The sequence below is a fragment of the Spermophilus citellus genome, assembly GCF_964194105.1.
Source record: "Spermophilus citellus genome assembly, chromosome: 2".
Lineage (NCBI taxonomy): Eukaryota > Metazoa > Chordata > Mammalia > Rodentia > Sciuridae > Spermophilus > Spermophilus citellus.
This window is the reverse complement of record NC_138183.1, coordinates 238,408,400-238,428,397: the sequence shown is the minus strand read 5'-3', so window position 1 is coordinate 238,428,397 and position 19,998 is coordinate 238,408,400. Positions and strand designations below refer to the sequence as shown.

The window sequence follows — 19,998 nt, the reverse complement described above, 5'->3', positions numbered from 1 at the left end:
CACCGGTCAACAGCGGTAACAACTTTTGCAGGCAAACAAGATTCAATGGAGTCCAGCCTGGTGGTATAGGTCTGTAATCCAAGCAACTAAGGCTAAGGCAGGAAGATCACAAGTTTGAGACCATCCTGAGCAAATTAGCAAGACATCCCCGCCCTCACCTTAAAAAAAAGAAATAACAAACGTGTGGAATAGATATGTTAAGGATATGGGAGTATGATGGAAGCAACTTGAAGCTGGATCAAATGATGCAGTAAGGTGGTAGAGTTGAGCACCACTGGGTTTGATCCCTAGAGAGGGAGGAAGGGAAAAAAAAAACTCAATGTGCTCGATATTGTGAGGGTATTTCAAAGAGGTCCAAGCCGCTGGATCTGGAGGTAAGGGAGGGAGGAGTATTAATGTAAGATTAGTTAAGAGGATGAGGTTACTAGTGGAACCAGACTGATAAGGCTCCTTCAACCCATCTGAACAGTTTCGGTGATTTGCTTCCAGGGAGGACAAGGTCGTTCTTTCCAGCTGATAAGCAACACAATTCAAGACACCATCTTTGTGGTCTTAAGAATTTGCAAAAACCTAAGAGACCTATTATCATATTTAATGTTCACTGCTATATCTGGTTACCACAGTAACCAGAGGAAAACTTGAAACGAGTCCAAAAAGCAACACAGTTTTCTAAAGGACAAACAACGAACAGGTAGCCGAGAACAGTCACAAGATGGAGGACAATAGGGTGAAGAAAAGACTTGACAAAAGCGTACGGATAGAACCCTACCTCTGTGGGGAAGTCACTCTAAATGTAGGCCCTTCTGCACTATTGGCTCGACTCCCACTCTTTTTCCTTTTCCATTGGCTACCGGTTTCTGACCTGGGTCAAAACAGCCAATCGCCTCCTTCCGTGCATAAAGCCCGTCCTATTCGCTGGGGAGGAGGAGCCAAAAGAACGACGAGGGGGGGGGAGGGAAGGGGCCCAGGGCGCTTGCGCAGGCGCGCGCCCCGCCGGTTAAAAGCGGATCCTGGCCGAAGGCGGTGCCGCGGTACATGAATATTGATTACGCATCGCAGCGCCGAACGCCCGCCCCTTTCGGCTGCCGACGCTCGCAGCTCGCGCTCGGGCTCGCGATGGGGAAGAAGTCCCGGGCGGTACCCGGCCGCAGGCCCATCCTGCAGCTCTCTCCGCCAGGTCCCCGCAGCAGCACGCCGGGCCGGGATCCGGAGCCGGAACCTGACACCGAACCGGATTCGACGGCGGCGGCTTCTAACCAGCCAGCCCCGCCGGCAGCGGCAACGACGTCGACGACACCCGCGGTGACTGCCTCCGCGGCCGCGGACGACTCGCCTTCAGAAGGTAAGGGTGCGCCTATTTGGGACGTCCGAAACTCGAGCGCGGGGCTTGCGGCCTAGGCTTCTAGGGGCGCTTCCTGGACCCCGTAAGGGAGAGAAGCCCGGGCGGGCGAGGTCCACCCTCTCGAGGCCCGCCTGTTCGGGGACTGCGGGGAGGGCGGCGGAAGAGGCCGGCAGAGCTGTGCGTGATCAGCCCGGGCCCATCCCAAGGCGCCATTGCATGTGGCTGGCAGAGGGCTTTCCCCGGGAACGTTTGAAATCCGACTGAGGCCTAGGCACCCTGGGCTCCCAGACGTCCCGGGTTGGGTTTTGATTACGTAAAAGGGTAGATGGGAGTTTCGGCGTCCTAGGCTAGTGACGGTGGAACCTGGCCTTTTCTACACGTCACCTGCGTCCTTTGGTTTTTTTTTTTTTTTAATTGGGATAGAGACTCTTTAGAAATGAATACGCCCTTTTTATTATGCCAAACAAAGCGTTAGTATCCCCAAACTAACAGGTATCCCAAAAATTCCTGGAGAAGTGGGTTCCCAAGTACTTGTGTGGTACTTAGATTAAGAGTAACTGTATGACGTCGGCACACAGGAAGGCACCGAAGAAGCCGAAGATTGAGGTATTAATAAATCACGTTAAAAAAACTCGTGCAGGACATTGCGTAGCGATGTATGTTGCAAAAACCTCATGAAAGGCTGGAGATTTATTTATTGTCTTTGTGTCTGAATTTTGAAGTATTGCGGATGTAATTTTTATATGCAGTATTCACATTCTTAAAGTTGAAGTTACTAGGCATATGGAAGGTTCTAGTAATGGCTGTTTTTTATCTGCCACTTATTTGGGTCATTGATGCACCCTGTTTTTAAGTTGATGGAATCTAGACCAGAAACGGCAGACCTATGATTGATTTGTCATCTCTGGTGTTTTTCTGTTCCACAGGCTAACTGCAGTTGTTTTCCTTTTGTTCCTTTTTAAAATACAGATGAACAGGAAGTGGTGGTGGAGGTTCCCAGAGTTGCTCAGAACCCTCCAAAACCAGTCATGACTACCAGACCCACAGCTGTTAAAGCAACAGGTATAAATTGTTTTGTTTTGTTTTGCATCTGTAGAATATCTTAAGTTAGAATGCTTTACTGAATTCTTTGTTGCTAATTTCTATTTCTCCCTTAAAGTGTAATTTAAAATCTTTCTGGGTCTGGGATTGTAGCTTAGTAGTCGAGGGCTTGCCTAACATTTTCAAGGCCCTGGGTTTAATCCTCGGTGTCACAAACAAACCCTTTCTGTTTGTGAGGGCTTGTTGGCAACTACTCTTTTTCTTTTGCTGTGTTGGGCCTCTATCCCAGGGCTTAGTGCATGCTAGGCAAGCACTCTACCACTAAGTCACATCCCCAACCTGGTAAATATATCTTAAGCAATGCAAAATTTATGTTTTATCTCTGTACCCAGATAATTTGTACTACTTTTTCTTCGAATGTTTTTTTATAGTTAGTTTTCTAGCCCTTCTATTAACTTGGTGTTCGTTAGGGACATTTAGACACCAAACATATTTTCATATTGTTCCTTTCCTAACACTGCCTTGATTGGTATTCTAGCATCTACTCTGTGGATCTGAAAATGGTTTGTATTAAATATTTTTTAAGCACAAGGAATATTTGCTGCAGTGGTTTCATAAACTTTCATGGTAGCATTCGTTGTAAGACTTTTGAGACAATTAATTGGGCCCAACATCATTCATGTATAAATGGATCTTATAATCATGAGTTATTTTGAGTATCAAACAATAAGGTATATAAAATTGGTACCCTGTAAGTGCAAAGATGTTAGTTTTTTCTACCTTATATAGTTTGAGAGATTAAAACATGTTTACTCTCAAATATTCTTTAGAGCCATGCATGGCAGCACACACCTGTAATCCCTCTGGAAGGCTGAAGTAGTATCATCACAGACTGGAGGCGAGCTTAGGCAACTTAGCAAGACCCTATCAAAATTAAAAAGGGCTGGGGATGTGGCATGTGTGTAGAGCACTTGCCTACCATGTGTACAACCCTGGGGTAAATATTCATTATCTCAAAAAAAATCTATAATTGGTAGTAATTATATTTTTTAGTTTGGAATATGTCTTGTACTATTTGACACCTAAAATAATAGATATTTATGCCTCCCTCATACCATCTGTCACTTAAGAAAACAGTGTGGGGGTTGGGGTTGTAGCTCAGTGGTGGAGCACTTACCTTACACCTGTGAGGCACTGGCTTTGATCCTCAGTACCACATACAAACAAACAAACAAATAAATAAAAGATATTGTGTCCATCTAAAACTAAAAAAAAAAAAAAAAAATTGAAAGAGAACAACATTGTGGGTTGGAAAAACTAAAACTTGGTTGTGAAATTTCAGAGCCGTGTAATACCATTCTCCCTAACCCCCTTTTTATTTTGACACAGGTTTTCACTAATTTGCTGAGGCTTGCCTTGAACTTAGGATCCTTCTGCCATACCATCTCCTTATTAATTATAGGTGTGGACACCAGGCCAGGCAAACAAGAATTTTTCTAAAGGACAGGACTTGTCCTGAACAGTTGTGAAATTGCAAAGTTTGTGTCTCTGGTCCTCCTGCCTCTGTTCTGGGCTTCCTTTTCCAGCCTATTCTCAAACTACCAGACTTTCTTGCCATTGTATAGTCTGGTTGTTTCATCCACTGAATGTTTCATGTGGAAAAATTACCTTTTTGTCACAGTCATTCAAGGCTTCTAAGAATTGTGAAGATGTATAGAATTTAATTTTTTCCCTAGGAGCCATCTAGGCACCAAGCTTACTTTTTTTTTTTGGTGTGTGTGTGTTGGGGGCTACTGGAGACTAAACTCAGGGGCACTTAACCACTGAGCCACATCCCAGCCCTATTTTGTATTTTATTTAGAGATGGTCTCACTGAGTTGCTTAACACCTAACCCATTGCTGAGGCTAGCTTTGAACTTTCGATCTTCCTGTCTCCTGAGCTGCTGGGATTACAGGCGTGTGCCCTATTTTTTTTTCCCCCAAGATGATTTTGGTTAAATTTTATTATTTATTTTTTTTGTGGTACTGGGAATTAAACCTAGAGGTGCTCTACCACAGAGCTACATCTCCAGTCCCATTACATATATATTTGTATATTTTATATATATTTATATTTGGGGAGGGAGTCTGGTACTTTCACACTGAAAACTACAGTGTATGCATGGGAAATTACCCAGGAAAAAAAATTGGAATGATCTCTATTAAATTAGGTCAATAGACCACTATGGTAGTCAATAGTATTAAGCATCTTTGAGAAAGGGGTATTTAACGTGGTTCTACAGATGATCTGCAGGGGTCCATGAATTCTCCGAAATTGCATATTCAAGAGTGTGTTGGGGCTGGGGATGTGGCTCAAGCGGTAGCGCGCTCGCCTGGCATGCGTGCGGCCCGGGTTCGATCCTCAGCACCACATACAAACAAAGATGTTGTGTCTGCTGAGAACTAAAAAAATAAGTAAATAAATAAAATTAAAAAAAAAAAAAAAGAGTGTGTGTGTGGGGGGTGTTGTTGGTTTTTTCGTTTTTTGTTTTGGTTTTTGGTACCAGGGATTGAATCCAGAGGCACTTAACCACTCAGCTACATCCTGAACCTTTTTTATTTTTTATTTTGAGATAGGGTCTTGCTAAAATGCTGATGCTGGCTTTGAACTTGTGATCCTCCTGCCTTTTTTTTTTTTTTTTTTTTTTTATTTAATTTAAAGTTGGACACAATACCTTTACTTATTTACTTGTTGTTATTATTTTTTAATGTGGTGTTGATTCTCAAACCCAGTGCCTTGCACAAGCTGGGCAAGTGCTCTACCACTGAGCCACAACCCCACCCTACCAAGTATGTTTTTTAAGAGAGGTTCTGTAACGGTATGTTGCTGTTAAGTTTCTATGATTCAGGAGTTACAAAGCACTGAGAAAGCAAGGAAATGGTAATTATGAAAATATAAGGCATACTATTTGAAGCCTATCTAGAAGGAAGGGTATGTACCTGAGAAGTAATTTACTATCTGCTATAGTTATTGGATTTGCAAATTGGGTGGCACTGTGATTTCGTGAATATACATTTGGGTTTTTGTTTATTTTCTTTTGTTTTTCTTGGTATTGGGGATTGAACCCAGGGTCTCGCACAGCTTTTGCTTTATACCAACCTACAGCCCTTTTTATTTTAAAACCAAGTGTCCCTAAATTGCTGAGGCTGGTCTCAAACTTGCCATTTCTTTTGCCTCAGCTTCTCACATGCCTGGGATTGTAGGCTTTCAGGTGCCCCTAGCTTATTTTGATTTTTGTTTTGTTTGGGGATTGAATCTAGGGGCTCTACCTGGGAGGCAAATGGTCTGCCACTGAGCTACATCTCTAGGCCTATGTATTTTGTCTTTGTTTCCCTTTGCTGGCATAAAATTTTTAAAATTCTTTGAATCTTCAAAGTGATAAAGTGTTTCTTTTGCTATGCTGGGGATTGAACCCAGGGCCTATGCATGCAAGGCAAGCACTCTACCAACTGAGCTATGTCCCTAGCCCTGATAAAGTGTTTTTGTATGCTAACGAGTTTATTAATGGGGGTGACAGGCCCTAGATAGCTTCAGGATAAGTGGGGCCAACCACCAACTTATAGAGAAGGGATATGGTCTGAAGGCTAAGTTGATCACCAGTGGTATGATTTAATCATACCTATGTGAAGAAGCCTCCATAAAAGCCCGGAAGAACTAGAGCAAGTCTAGAAGTTTCAGAAGGCTGAAGCAGGAGGATTGCAAACTTGAGGCTAGCCTATGCAATTTAGGGAGAACCTGTCTGAAAAAATAAGGAAGGGCTGGGTGTGTACTCCCATGGTAGAGCACTTATCTAACAGGCATAAGTACTAGGTTCAATGGGGTAGTGGGGTGGCGCTGGAGAAAAGATAAAGAGAGTTTCCAGATAGTCGAACCTGTGGAGGTTTCTGGAGAGTGGAAACCCTGGGCCCCTCTTCCCCTACATCACTCTGTGTAGCTCTTCATTTGTGTCCATTATGCTTTGTAATAAGCATATTTTGTGTGATAAACCAGTTCTGGGAGCTGTTCCTGCACAAAAATTGAACCGAAGTTTTAGGTAAAACCATCTGGGGCTTGTGGTTGGCATTGAAAATATGAGGGTCAGTTTTGGGATGGAACTCTGAACCTGGGGAGTCTCATATTATTACTTACAGGTACAGTGTCTTGAGTTTAATTGAATTAATTCGAGGACACTTGCCACAGAATTGATTGCTTGCTTGATGTGTGGGGAAACACAATACATCTGATGTCAAAAGCATGATTTGAGAGTGTAATGGGAGAAACCGAGTGTTTATTCCTATACTCCCTCCTGAGTATTGCTCAGCCTCTGTTTATTAAAAGGTAAGCAGGTTGAGGTTTGAGGAGTCAGCAGTCTTCTCAGGAAAAAACTGCTAAGCATTGTGGTTCTGAATAATGGCCCTGCTTTCTAAGGTTTTAAGTAGCAACAAATCTCAATAGCAGTCTTAACACTTATTCTTATGAGGGTTTTATTTTTCTAGGATGAAGCAATGTTACACAGCAATATTGTGAGCATGAATCTTTGGTTTTATTTTATTTTTAAAAAATATTTATTTAGTTGTAGATGAATACAACATCTTTATTTATTCATTTTATGTGGTGCTGAGGATCAAACCCAGTGCCTCACTCATGCAAGGCAGGCGTTCTACCACTGAGCTACAGCCCTAGCCCTGGTGTTATTTTAAATCCATGCCTCTTCCTTATCAGTGCATGTGCTTAATTTTCAAAGGTTTAATTAGAATGTACATGCATTTATAACTTGGATGTTTTGGGGAGCAGACAGTACTAGATACTGAACCCAAGGCCCTCAGGCATAATAGTCAAGTATTCTACTGCTGAGCAATATATTCCTAGCCTGCCACCTTAAAAATTTTAAAAAAAAATTTTTTTAGATGTTGATGGATCTTTATTTTATTCATTTATTTATGTGTGGTGCTGAGAATCGAACCCAATGCCTCACACATGCTAGGCAAGCACTCTACCACTGAGCCACAACCCCAGCCCCCCCCCCCCTTTTAATTTTTAAAATTTTGAGACAGGGTCTTGCTGAGTTTCTTAGCCTGGGGTCCTCCTGCCTCAGCCTCTGGAGTACGCTACTATACCCTGGCCTAAATTCTGGCTAAAGATGTATCGTGTATTTTTTTAGATACTTCCTAGGTACATATTGGCATTTTGGTTACTGAGATTTTCTTTTTTGTTTTTAGGTGGTCTATGCTTACTTGGTGCTTATGCTGACAGTGATGATGATGAGAGTGATGTTTCTGAAAAACCAGCACAATCCAAAGAAGCAAACGGAAACCAGTCAGCTGATATTGATAGTACACTGGCCAATTTCCTAGCGGTTAGTGGGGCTTTTGCTTGATTTTTTTAGTTATTAAAGGCATTCCGGGACCAAGTATGGTCAGCATTCTTGTCAGTCTTGGTGTTTCCCTCTCCTTTCTCCTTCTTTACCTCTGTCTTGCTCTGTCCCTCCCTATCTTTCTCAATAAGAAGCTTTCAGTAGAATGGGAAGGAAGGAGAATGTAAGGGTTTGAGGAGCTTGAGTAATTAGAAGCAGTTTTGAGCTGATAATGTGCATGTAGGATTTTTTTTTTCCAGTGTTCACCATTTTTTCAAGTTTCTGGTTTCCATGTCATTGATGTATTTGTTGCTGTTTTCATTCTGCAGGAGATTGATGCCATAACAGCTCCTCAGCCTGCAGCTCCTGTGGGAGCTTCTGCTCCACCTCCAACTCCACCTCGACCAGAGCCAAAGGAAGCAGCAACATCTACCCTTTCTTCTACTACATCAAATGGAACGGACTCAACCCAAACACCAGGGTGGCAATATGATACCCAGTGTTCACTAGCAGGAGGTAAATGCGACTAACCCTTTGTTTGCAGAAATCTTTAAGTGTAGTCTTTAAAGTATTCTAGACATCAGCATTCCTAAGACTGAATGCCCAGATCCTTAGGCCCAGATTGTAGGATTCTGGCCTTTTAAATACAGTATTTGCAAGATAATAATAGATAGAGGATAGTGATCTCTGAGAACTTGTCAGATCTAATTTCTGACTTAGTAATTGTTTACCCTTTTAACCAGTAGCATATTATGCCAGGCGAATAATAAGTCATTTTAGAATATTTGGGGGTTTAGAGTACTTTTTTTTTTTAAGTTGTAGGTGGACACAATTCCCTTATTTATTTTTATGTGGTACTGAGGATTAAATCCAATGTCTCAGGGGCAAGGCAAGCATTCCACCCCTGAGCTATAACCCCAGACCTCAGAATATATTTTTTGTTTTGTTTTGATACTGGGGATTGAACCCGGGGGCCCTCGATCACTGAGCCATATCTTAGCCTTATTTTGTATTTTATTTAGAGACAGAGTCTCAATGAGTTGCTTATCATCTTGCTTTTGCTGGCTTTGAACTTGCAATCCTCCTGTCTCAGCTTCTTGAGCAACTAGGATTATAGGTGTGTGCCACCGTGCCCGGTTCAGAATACATTTTTGAAGTAGCAAAGTGATTTTTTTTTTTTAACTTTTTTATGCAAAGGTAGCTAGCTAAATGTTTGTTGAGAAAATAATTCTAAAGACTGAATGCAGTGGCACACTTCTGATTTCCCAGTTACTCAGGAGGCTCAGGCAGGAGGATTGAAAGTTCAAGGTTGGCTTTAGTGATTTAGTGAAGAAGAAAAGAAAAGGGAGCTGGGGATGTAGCTCAGTGGTAAGTGCTCTTTGGTTCAGTCCCCATCACCACTAGGGATTAAACCCAAGGGCACTGTGTCACTGAGCTACGTACCCAGTGATAGCGTCTCACAAAGTTGCCTGGGATGGCCTCAAATTTAATAATTATCTTGCCCAGCCTCACAAATCACTGGGATTATAGGTGTACATCATTGCCTCCATCTTACTGAGGAAATAATAACTTGATGTTAGACCAGTGGTTCTCAGTTATGTGTGTGTGATATTGCACCCAAGGGACAATTGACAGTGCCTGGAAATAGCTTTGTTTATCAGAGCCCAGGATGCTGCTAAATCATCTACCTAGGACTGCCCACACAACAAAGACTTAGCAACTGAAAATACCAAGCTTTTTTTTTTTTTTTTTTAGTTTTAGGTGGTCATGATATCTTTATTTTTTAGTTTTATGTGGTGCTGAGGATCAAACCCAGTGCCTCATGCATGCTAGGCGAGCATTCTACCACTGAGTCACCACCCCAGCCCCTAATAGTACCAAGTTTGAAAACTTAAACTGTTAGATTGTTATGGCTTTAGAACTAACTTGATGTAAATCAGATCTGTGGAGGGGTTTATATTTCTTAAAATTTGTTTTATTTTCCTTTAGTGGGAATTGAGATGGGAGACTGGCAAGAAGTTTGGGATGAGAACACAGGATGCTATTATTATTGGAACACACAAACAAATGAAGTAACTTGGGAGTTACCCCAATATCTTGCCACCCAGGTTCAGGGATTACAACATTACCAGCCCAGGTAAGAGGAAACTTAAATTACCTTGAAGGAAATTAGTCTTATTGTTTTTGCCTTCTCTTTCTCTTGCTAAATTTTTTTTTTTTTTTTTTTTTTTTTACAGTTCTGTAACAGGTGCTGAAGGTAGTTTTGTGGTAAATACAGACACGTATACAAAGGAGAAAACAATTCCTGTTTCCAGTAGTAAAAGTGGACCAGGAATAGCTAAACGAGAAGTTAAAAAGGTCAGTGTTGTAACTTAGCCTGTTTCCTTTTCTTCTAGTCTAATAAACTTGATGTGGATTATATTTACAACACAAATGCGTTGTTTTAGTTTTACTTAAATCTCTTTCTGTGTATTATTTAGCATTTACAGCAGTTATTCAGTTCAGTGCTTCTTTTAGGGTGTTAGTGTGCCATTGAAGCTCCTTGGGTCTTTAAGAAGAATTCAGGACCAGTCAGGGAGGCAGGGCTGCAGTCTCCATCCCCACTTCAGATAGAATTGTTCTATTAATTTAGGATTCCATGTAGGATTTTTTTTTTTAATGGAAAGATCAATTATTTTACAAATTAAAAACTACTACAGATTGAGTATTTCTTATCCAAAATGGTTGGAACTAGAAGCATAACAGATTTAAGAGTATTTTTTGATTTTTCAGTTTTCACATATAAATAAGGAGATATCTTGGTTATTGAACCCAAGTCTAAACTCAGTTCATTTATGTTTCATATATACCTTATGTAATAGCCTTAAAAGTATTTTTTTTTTTTTAAAGAGAGAATGAGAGCGGGAAGGGAGAGACAGAGAGAATTTTTGATATTTATTTTTTTTAGTTATCGGCAGACACAACATCTTTGTTTTGTATGTGGTGCTGAGGATCGAACCCGGGCCGCACGCATGCCAGGCCAGTGCGCTACCGCTTGAGCCACATCCCCAGCCCCCTTAAAAGTAATTTTACACAATATTTATGTGCCTGTGTTTTGACTAACACCACTTGAAGTCAGGTGTGGAGTTTCTGTTTGTGGCATCATAGCACTCAAATTTTCAGATTTGGGAGCAGAAGTTAGGGATGCCCAGCCTGTACTAGTGAAACCTAAGTATTTTAAATCACCATCAGAAAGAAAAGGGAGTTGTATTTTTTAGAGTGAAAGTGTGTTCCGTTACAACTAAGCCCAAATTTTAAAATGGTGATTTTTTTTTTTTTTTTTTTTTTTTTTTTTAATGACAAAGTACCTTTTGATATTGAAGATTGAACCCGGGAGTATTTACCACTGAGCTCTATTTTTTATTTTGAGGCAAGGTCTTGCTGAGTTGCTGAGGCTGGCATCAAACTTGTGATCTTCATGCTTCGGCAAGGTGTGCACCACCAATCCCAGCTCAAAAAATACTTTTGCTAGGCATGGTGGCGCAGACCTGTAATCCCAACCGCTCCGGAGCCTTAGGCAGGAGGATTGCGAGTTCAAAGCCAGCCTCAGCAACGGCGAGGCACTGAGCAACTCAGTGAGACCCTATTTCTAAACAAAATACAAAAGACTGGGAATGTGGCTCAGTGGTTGAGTGCCCCTGAGTTCAATCCCCAGTACCCAAAAAAACTCAAAAACAACAACAACAAAATACTTTAATGGGTAGGGACATAGCTCAGTAGTAGAGCACTTGCCTCGTGTATGAGACCCTGGGTTCCATCCTCAGCACTGCAAGAAATTAAAGATAGTAAATAATAATATTTTTAATCTTTATAACTCTAGGACAGAGGTGTAGAACAAGTATTTTCCTGATCAGAAATCAACAGTTTTGGGCTGGGGATGTGGCTCAAGCGGTAGCGCGCTCGCCTGGCATGCGTGCGGCCCGGGTTCGATCCTCAGCACCATATACAGACAAAGATGTTGTGTTTGCCGAAAACTGAAATAAATAAATATTTATAAAAAAAAAAAAGAAATCAACAGTTTTAAGCATAATTATACATTTCACTTTGGAAATATTTCACGTTTTTCTAAATTGGCTTTCACACCATACCTGTGAGGTTTTCTCATCTTGCAGAAGAGCAAGGTGAAGATTTATTCAGTTATGTGTTGAGCTAACAAAATACTGATCTTATTAAGTCTGCCTGTGCTTCTTATTTGTCCTTTGACTGTCTGAGAATTAGGAGTAGGATATTTGAGTCCCACTTAGAATAGGTTTCTAGTTCAACCATTGCCTTTTTATTTTTTATTTATTTATTTATTCTTTTTAACTATTGCCTTTTTAAAGTAACAATGTTTCCATTATGTACATTAATCTATTGGATATAAGTGCTTTTTATGAGTATCCAGTGAACAAAAATAAAATTAATGTGAACTGTTGATTATATACCTTGGGAGATTTCTTGAGAATTGAGACTAAATGATTTTATTCTTCATAGGAAGTAAATGAAGGAATCCAGGCTCTCTCAAATAGTGAGGAGGAAAAGAAAGGGGTGGCAGCCTCCCTGCTTGCTCCTTTATTGCCTGAAGGAATAAAAGAGGAAGAAGAAAGATGGAGAAGAAAAGTAATTTGTAAAGAAGTTGAGCCAATTTCAGAGGTGAAAGAAGCTAGTACAACAGTAGAAGAAGCGGTGACAACGGTAAAGCCACAGGAAGTTATGTTGGACAGTATAGAAGACCCTTCTCAGGAGGATCTTTGTAGTGTTGTTCAATCTGGAGAAAGTGAAGAAGAGGAGGAACAAGATACCCTTGAGTTGGAGCTCGTTTTGGAACGGAAGAAAGTAAGATTTGAAGGTTTAAAATACATTTTTCCCCTTAATATCAGATTTGGGGATCATTATACTCAATAGCCATCACTGGGTGGATTGGTATGTTTATTTTTTCACTGTATCTAGTATGTTAGGTTAAGTTATTGCAGTAAAAACTTGAGTTTTAACAAACAATACATGATCCTTATAAAATAGCAGAATTGAGAGAAATTTTTTAAATTTCTGATACTTTACCTTTTTTTTTTTTAAATCTTTGTTAGTTGTAGTTGGACAAAATACTTTCTTTCTTTCATTCTTTATTTCCATGTGGTGCTGAGGATGGAACCCAGGGCCTTGCATTTGCTAGGCAAGTGCTCTACTACTGAGCCACCACCCTAGTCCCATGGTACTTTTCTTTTTTTAAAGATGTTTCTCAGAAACGTTTTTCATTGAGAAGTTCATTTTTACCTCTTTTCTGCATTCTTTGTCTTTCGGACAATTTCATCTCCTGCTGCCTTAAGAGATCCAGTGAGAAGCAAGAGCTTAGCAGGATATATAGTAGTTTATGGGAAAGAACTAGTTAAGCTTTTTCAAAAATAATAATAAAAATATGTTAAGCTTTTTCTATTTTGGGTATACATTTGTGAAAATTAATATATTTGTGGTTCTCTAAAGCCAATCCCCCCAATCAATGCTTGCTACTATAATTGTGAACATGCATTTACTACTTAGCAGTAGGATATGGGGCATAATGTTCAGTTGTGATAGAAAACAGTATTGAGAAATTCTTCCGCTTCTTAAAATGTTTTAAATTCCAAGAAAAGCCAGGTAAAGTGGCACATGTCTGTAATCCCAGTGACTCTGGAGGATTAAAGCAGGAAGATCATAAGTTCAATGCCAGTCTTTGCAACTTAGTGAGACCATTTCCAAAATGAAATTTTATTTTATTTTTCATTATTTTTTTAATTTTTTTTTAGTTGTAGGTGAATACAATATCTTTTAGAGAGAGGAGAGAGAATTTTTTTAATATTTATATATTTGTTTTTAGTTTTCGGCAGACACAACATCTTTGTTTGTATGTGGTGCTGAGGATTGAACCCGGGCCGCACGCATGCCAGGCGAGCACACTACCGCTTGAGCCATATCCCCCGCCCTGAACACAATATCTTTACTTCATTTTTATGTGGTGCTGAGGATCGAACCCAGGGCCTCACGTGTGCTAGGCAAGCACTACCACTGAGCCACAATCCCAGCCCTCAAAATGAAATTTTAAAAGGACTAGGAATGTAGCTCAGTGTTAGAACTCCCCTGGATTCAATCCTCAGAACTGCAAAAAAAAAAAAAAAAAAGAATGTAGTCAAGGCTATCACTTTCACGACTTACAAATGCTTAAATGTTGGTAATGCATTAATGATGCTAACTTTATCATCATACACTTTGTAGGCAGAATTACGAGCCTTGGAGGAAGGAGATGGTAGTGTGTCAGGGTCTAGTCCACGTTCTGATATCAGCCAGCCAGCATCTCAGGATGGAATGCGTAGACTTATGTCTAAAAGAGGAAAATGGAAGATGTTTGTTCGCGCTACCAGTCCAGAATCTACCAGCCGGAGTTCTAGCAAAACTGGACGAGAGACTCCAGAAAATGGAGAAAATGGTAATTTATGCTTCATGTTCAACTTTATTTGTTTTATTAATTGTTTTTGTGGTGTTGGGAATCAAACCCAGGGCATGTGCACATAAGACATACACTCTAGGGCTGGGGATGTGGCTCAAGTGGTAGCACGCTCGCCTGGCATGCGTGCGGCCCGGGTTCGATCCTCAGCACCACATACAAACAAAGATGTTGTGCCCGCCGAAAACTAAAAAATTAAAAAAAAAAAAAAGACATACACTCTATTACTGAGCTATATCCCCGCCCACATTAAACTTCACAATTTAACAGTTTTGAGGGGAATCCCTTTTTTAATCTCCCCCCTTCCTCTTTAGCCAAAAAAATGGAGATTTTTGTTGTTGTTGTTGTTGTTGTTGTGCTAGGGATTGAACCCAGGGCCTTAAGCGTGCAAGGCAAGCACTCTACTAACTGAGCTATATCCCCAGCCCGCAAGATAGTATTTTTTATGCTTTAGTGAAAGTGCTGGGAAGTAATCTCCTTCCATGTCTCATTAAGAATCTGAGGCTGTCATCCATTGAGTGGGAGTTACTTCTCCCTCAAAAGCATAAAATAAGGCTGACCCCCCCCCCCTTTTTTTTATTGGTTGCCATAAAAATTGGAGGCCCTAGGTTCTCTTTTGCTTACCCTTTCTAGTTGGTAAGCAAGGTAGATAGGTCTACCTCTTGCCCAGCCTGTGTGCAGTTAGGTAGATAGTTTGATCCTGTCACTAGGAAGTTATCTTTATTCCAAGTAGGATGGAAGAAGTTCTACTACATTTTTCCATGCTGGTAGAGAGCTTTGAATAAAGTTAATTTTTTTTCTTTTCTTTACCAATTTGCATGTCATCCTTGTACAAGGGCCATGCTAACCTTCTCTGTATTGTTCCAATTTTAGTATATGTGCAGCTGAAGTTAGCAAAAGTTAATGTTTTAATGTCCATTTAACCCATAATTCTGCAGTACAAATTTAGTGGTATGATCTGAACACCAAACTTTTTCAGTACTTTTATAGATCATGGTTAAAAAAAATAAAAACACTGATGCCCAACACAGTGGCACACTCCTGTAATCCCAGTGGCTTGGGAGGCTGAGGCAAGAGGATCACAAGTTCAAGGCCAGCATTAGCAACTTAGGCCCTAAGGAACTTAGCAAAACCCTGCCTTAAAAAATAAAAGAACTGGTGATATTGCTCAGTGTTTAATCGCCAGTGATAACAGATGTGGACATTCTTATTTGACTTTTTTTTTTTTTTTTGCTAGTCATCAGTATAAAAGAACATGAAGTAAAATTCTAAAATAATTTCCTTTATTCTCATCCCCTATCCTGCGATACAGTTTATTTTATGTACATATTTCTTTTTAGACCTTTTCCTCTTTCTTTATATACACATTCATAGTTGTGTATGTATGAATATGTTCATGTTTGCATATGTACATTTCACCATATATGAGACTATGTCATATAGATTTTTAGGCAATACTTGTTTCACTTAAGGTCTTAAAAACCATTGTTTTTAACCACCGAGTGCTATAGTTGTGTTCATAAATTTTCCTTTATCTGTATTTGTGTCGATGTTTTACCTTTTTTTGGCGGGGGGGTAGATGGACACAACACTTATTTATTTATTTTTATGTGGTGCTGAGAGTCGAACCCAATGCCTCACATTGGGTTTAGCTCAGTGCTATACCACTGAGCCACAATCCCAGCCTCCGTATTTTTTTCTTTTTTTTTTTTTAATGTTTTTTTTTTTTAAGAGAGAGAATATTTAATATTTATTTTTTAATTTTCGGTGGACACAACGTCTTTGTTTGTATGTGGTGCTGAGGATTGAACCCGGGCCGCATGCATGCCAGGCGAGCATGCTACCTCTTGAGCCACATCCCCAGCCCGCATATTTTTTTCTTAAAAAAATAATTCTGGGCCAAATGTGGTGGTGCATACCTGTAATACCAGATACAGGGAGGTGGGACTAAAGTAGGAGGATTGAAAGTTCTAGCCAAACTGGGTAACTTAGCAAGACCCTGTTCAAAATAAAAAATAAGCCAGGTGTGGTGGCAGGAGAATCGTGAGTTCAAAGCTAGCCTCAGCAAAATTGAGGCACTAAGCCACTGGTTGAGACCCTATCTCTAAATAAAATACAAAATAGGGCTGTGGGATGTGGCTCAGTGGTTGAGTGCCCCTGAGTTATCCCTGGCCCCCCCCCCCAAAAATAAAAAGGACTAGGGTTGTAGCTCAGAGACAGAGCCCATGCATAATATTCAAAGCTTTGTGCGATCTCGAGCACTGCTAAAGAATAATGGCATATTTGTGTTGTCAAAAATCCCTATAGGCTATTCAAATAACCATGAAAGGTAAAATTATGAGCCAGGTGTTGTGGTGCATGTCTGTAATAATGTGGCTCTGGGGGCTGAGGCAGGAGAATAACAAAGCTAGCCTTAGCAGTAGCAAGGAGCTAAGCAACTCAGTGAGATCATGTCTCTAAATAAATAAAATGTAGAATAGGGCTGGTGATGTGGCTCAGTGGTGGAGTGCCCCTGAGTTCAATCCTCAGTACCCCCAAGAAAAGGGTAGAAGGGGAAATTTTGTATTTTTAGAGTGGCATACTAAACAGCAATGAAAAATGAACCATGTAGTTCATTCTTTTTAGCAACACTGATTCAACTTAAAAATAATTTGAACCAAAAAAAAAAAAACACAGAATAATGCAAATGTTGATACTTTGTGTATAAAGTCAGAAAATAAGCAAAAAATGTTTTTCTTAAATATTTGTTTATGATGAAATTAAAGAAGGTAACAACTGATACCATCAGGGTAGAGGTTATGTTGCTCATGGAGGTGATGAACATAGGGAGCTTCAGCGGTGCTAGCAGTGTTCTATTAAGCTGGGTTGTAGTTACTTGAGTGTTGTTCGGTAGTACTGGGGATCAAAGTCATTGATTGACTGATTGATTGATTGCATGGCAGACATTGAACTCAGGGGCACTCGACCACTGAGCCACATTCCCAGTCCTATTTTGTATTTTGTTTAGAAACAGGGTCTCACTGAGTTGCTTAATGCCTCGCTCTTGCTGAGGCTGGCTTTGAACTGGCGATCCTTCTATCTTTGCCTTCTCAGCTGCTGGGATTATAGGCATGTACCACCGCACCCAGCAAAACCTTTTTTTTTTTTTTTTTTTTTTTTTTTTTTTTTGTGGTGGTAGTTATTGAACCCAGGGCCTTATGCATGCAAAGCAAGTACTCTACCAATTGAACTATATCCCCAGCCCTAAAATCATTTATTTTTGAGATAGGGTCTCAAAAGTTGCCCAGGCTGTACTTGAAAGTGCAGTTCTCCTGCTTCAGTCTCCTGAGTGGCTTTATGCCTGGCCTTACCCGCTTTATTTATTTTATTTGTTTATTTATTTATTTATTTTTTAGTTATAGTTGGGCACAATACTTTTATTTGTTGTTTTTTATGTTGTACTGAGGATCGAACCCAGCACCTCACTCGTATGCTACGTGAGCACTCTACTGCTGAGCCACAACCCCAGCCCCTTGTTCTTTAAATTGTATGTATTATACACATTTACTAAGGGCTTTCACAGTAAGCATTCTAGTATATTTTATTGCCACTACAACGTAGATAACTAGTTGTGTATTGCTAGGTCAAGGCATGTGTCCATTTTAATGCAATAGATCCTGCCTAACTGCCCTCAGAAACATTCCAGTCTTTTTTTTTTTTTTTTTTTTTAAGAGAGAGTGAGAGAAGAGGGAGAGAGAGAGAGAGAGAGAATTTTTAATATTTATTTTTTAGTTCTCGGCGGACACTACATCTTTGTTGGTATGTGGTGCTGAGGATCGAACCCGGGCCGCACGCATGCCAGGCGAGCGCGCTACCACTTGAGCCACATCCCCAGCCCACATTCCAGTCTTATAGTGGTGCCTAGAATTGTTCGATTCTTGTACCTGCCACTAGATGTAAGATTTTTAAAATGTGATTGTGTTATAAGTTAATAAGTGGGACTAGTAGAAAGGTTTTGTTTTGGTTTGAAAATGTAACTGGGCACAGTGGTGTACCACTCACTGTACCTGGCATGTTTTAGTCTCTTAAAAGCTATTCAAAATGATGAGTTTTTTTTGTTATTTGTCTTTGTTTTTGTTTGATTGAACCCTGCAGTGCTTTACAACTGAGCTACATTCCCAGCCTTTTTTGAAATTTTGTGTTTTGAACTAAGGTCTTCATAAGTTGCTGAGGCTGGGTTTGAATTTGCTATCTTCCTGTCTCAGGCTTTGGATTTGCTGGGATTATAGACACATATATCCACAGATCTTCCCTGTGTTAAATATTTTTTAAAATTACAAAGCTTAGTTAAAAAGAAAAATACCCAAGAGGAGCCAAATGTTAAGTTTTAAAGCTGTTTTCTTTTTTGGTAGTACATTTATTTTCATTTTGGGACAGGGTCTCATAAGTTGCCCGGGCTGCACTTGAACTGGTGATTCTCCTCCCTCGGTCCCCTGAGTAGCTTTATGCCTAGCTTTATTCTTTTTTTTTTTTTTTTTTTTTTTTTTTTTTTTTTTTTTTTGAGAAGGGGGGACAGAGAGAATTTTAATTTAAGTTGGTGGTAAATCTGTTCTGTTTTGAAGATTTTCTGCTATCAACAGACAGCAACACCAACCAGAATAGGTGGGTCCAATAGGTCTTCTGTAGGAGTTGGTTTGCTTTTCAGTGTGTTTTGTTTTTGTTTGTTCTTACATTGACACAATCTTACTATATTGCCCAGACTGTCTGAAACTCAAAACTCAAGTGATTTTCCTGCCTTAGCCTCCCAAGTAGCTGTGGGACTAGGTGGATACCTTTGCTCCTGACTAATTTATCTACAGGCCTTAAGTGGCTCAGGAAGGAAAATGAGTGGTTGACAATTAATTTGCTTTAGGGGGCTGGGGTTGTGAGTCAGTGGTAGAGCACTTGCCTTGCATGTGTGAGGCACTGGGTTCAATTCTCAGCACCACATAAAAATAAAATAAAGATGTTGTGTCCACCGAAAACTGAAAAGTAAATATTAAAAATAAATAAATAAATAAAATAAGATATTGTATCCACGGAAAACTAAAAGATAAACATAAAATTTTTTTTTCTGCTTTAATTTTGAAAGCTTCTCCCTGCCCTACCCAAGTTGGTAAAGAATTCTTATGTATCCCAGGTTTGTTATTCATCTTTTGTAAGCAATAGAGTACTGAAAGAAAATATTAGAAAAGACAGGTAAGGAGAAAGGGAAAGAAGAAACTATAGGCTAATGTGGTAGAACACATTTTATTCATAGACACATTTTAAGAAAAGATAAAGCTTTGGCTTCATAAAGGTAGTAGTTTATATAAAGATAGTGACAAATTATCGGAATTTCAACAAGTAAGGAAAATGGGCAAAGAACAGCAAATCGATTCTTTGAGTTATTTCTGCTACAGGGAGAAGTAAATGTGTTATGGCGCTCTTTGGCGTTGGTTCTTTTGGTTTAATTTCATGTTTTCTTTTTTAGCAGTTGGTGCTGAAAATTCAGAAAAAATAGATGAAAATTCAGACAAAGAGATAGAAATGGAAGAATCCTCAGAGAAAATAAAAGTACAAACCACACCTAAAGTAGAAGAAGAGCAAGATTTGAAAGTAGGTACATTTCTTAATGTAATTTAACAGTTTTTTTAAGTCAATGATTAAACTACTTTGTATTATCAAGTAACAAAGCTTTACTGTCTCTAAACCTAAATTTTTCACTTTATTTGGTTAAAAAGTCATAAGGC

At 39.8% G+C, this 19,998-nt stretch overlaps 1 protein-coding gene and 1 long non-coding RNA gene across 9 annotated transcripts in view; one reads left to right on the top strand and one right to left on the bottom strand.

Moving 5' to 3' along the window:
- LOC308636587 overlaps nucleotides 1-903 on the bottom strand; it is a 30,524-nt gene extending 29,621 nt beyond the window's left edge. The window contains exon 1 of the long non-coding RNA XR_014019446.1: nucleotides 770-903. This is a non-coding gene — a long non-coding RNA (uncharacterized lncRNA). The remainder of the gene's footprint in view (nucleotides 1-769) is intronic.
- FNBP4 (formin binding protein 4) overlaps nucleotides 898-19,998 on the top strand; it is a 42,065-nt gene continuing 22,964 nt past the window's right edge. For 7 of the 8 annotated variants that reach the window (XR_014019439.1, XR_014019440.1, XR_014019441.1 and 4 more), the window contains exons 1-9: nucleotides 898-1,342; nucleotides 2,312-2,404; nucleotides 7,622-7,758; nucleotides 8,085-8,271; nucleotides 9,745-9,892; nucleotides 9,993-10,113; nucleotides 12,268-12,609; nucleotides 14,020-14,230; nucleotides 19,740-19,864. Coding sequence is in view for 4 of the 8 variants with exons in the window: in XM_081272077.1 (XP_081128203.1) it covers nucleotides 1,036-1,342; nucleotides 2,312-2,404; nucleotides 7,622-7,758; nucleotides 8,085-8,271; nucleotides 9,745-9,892; nucleotides 9,993-10,113; nucleotides 12,268-12,609; nucleotides 14,020-14,230; nucleotides 19,740-19,864 (1,671 nt within the window). In the remaining 4 variants the exon portion in view is untranslated. The remainder of the gene's footprint in view (nucleotides 1,343-2,311; nucleotides 2,405-7,621; nucleotides 7,759-8,084; nucleotides 8,272-9,744; nucleotides 9,893-9,992; nucleotides 10,114-12,267; nucleotides 12,610-14,019; nucleotides 14,231-19,739; nucleotides 19,865-19,998) is intronic. The other variant, XM_081272078.1, reaches the window with a different exon arrangement.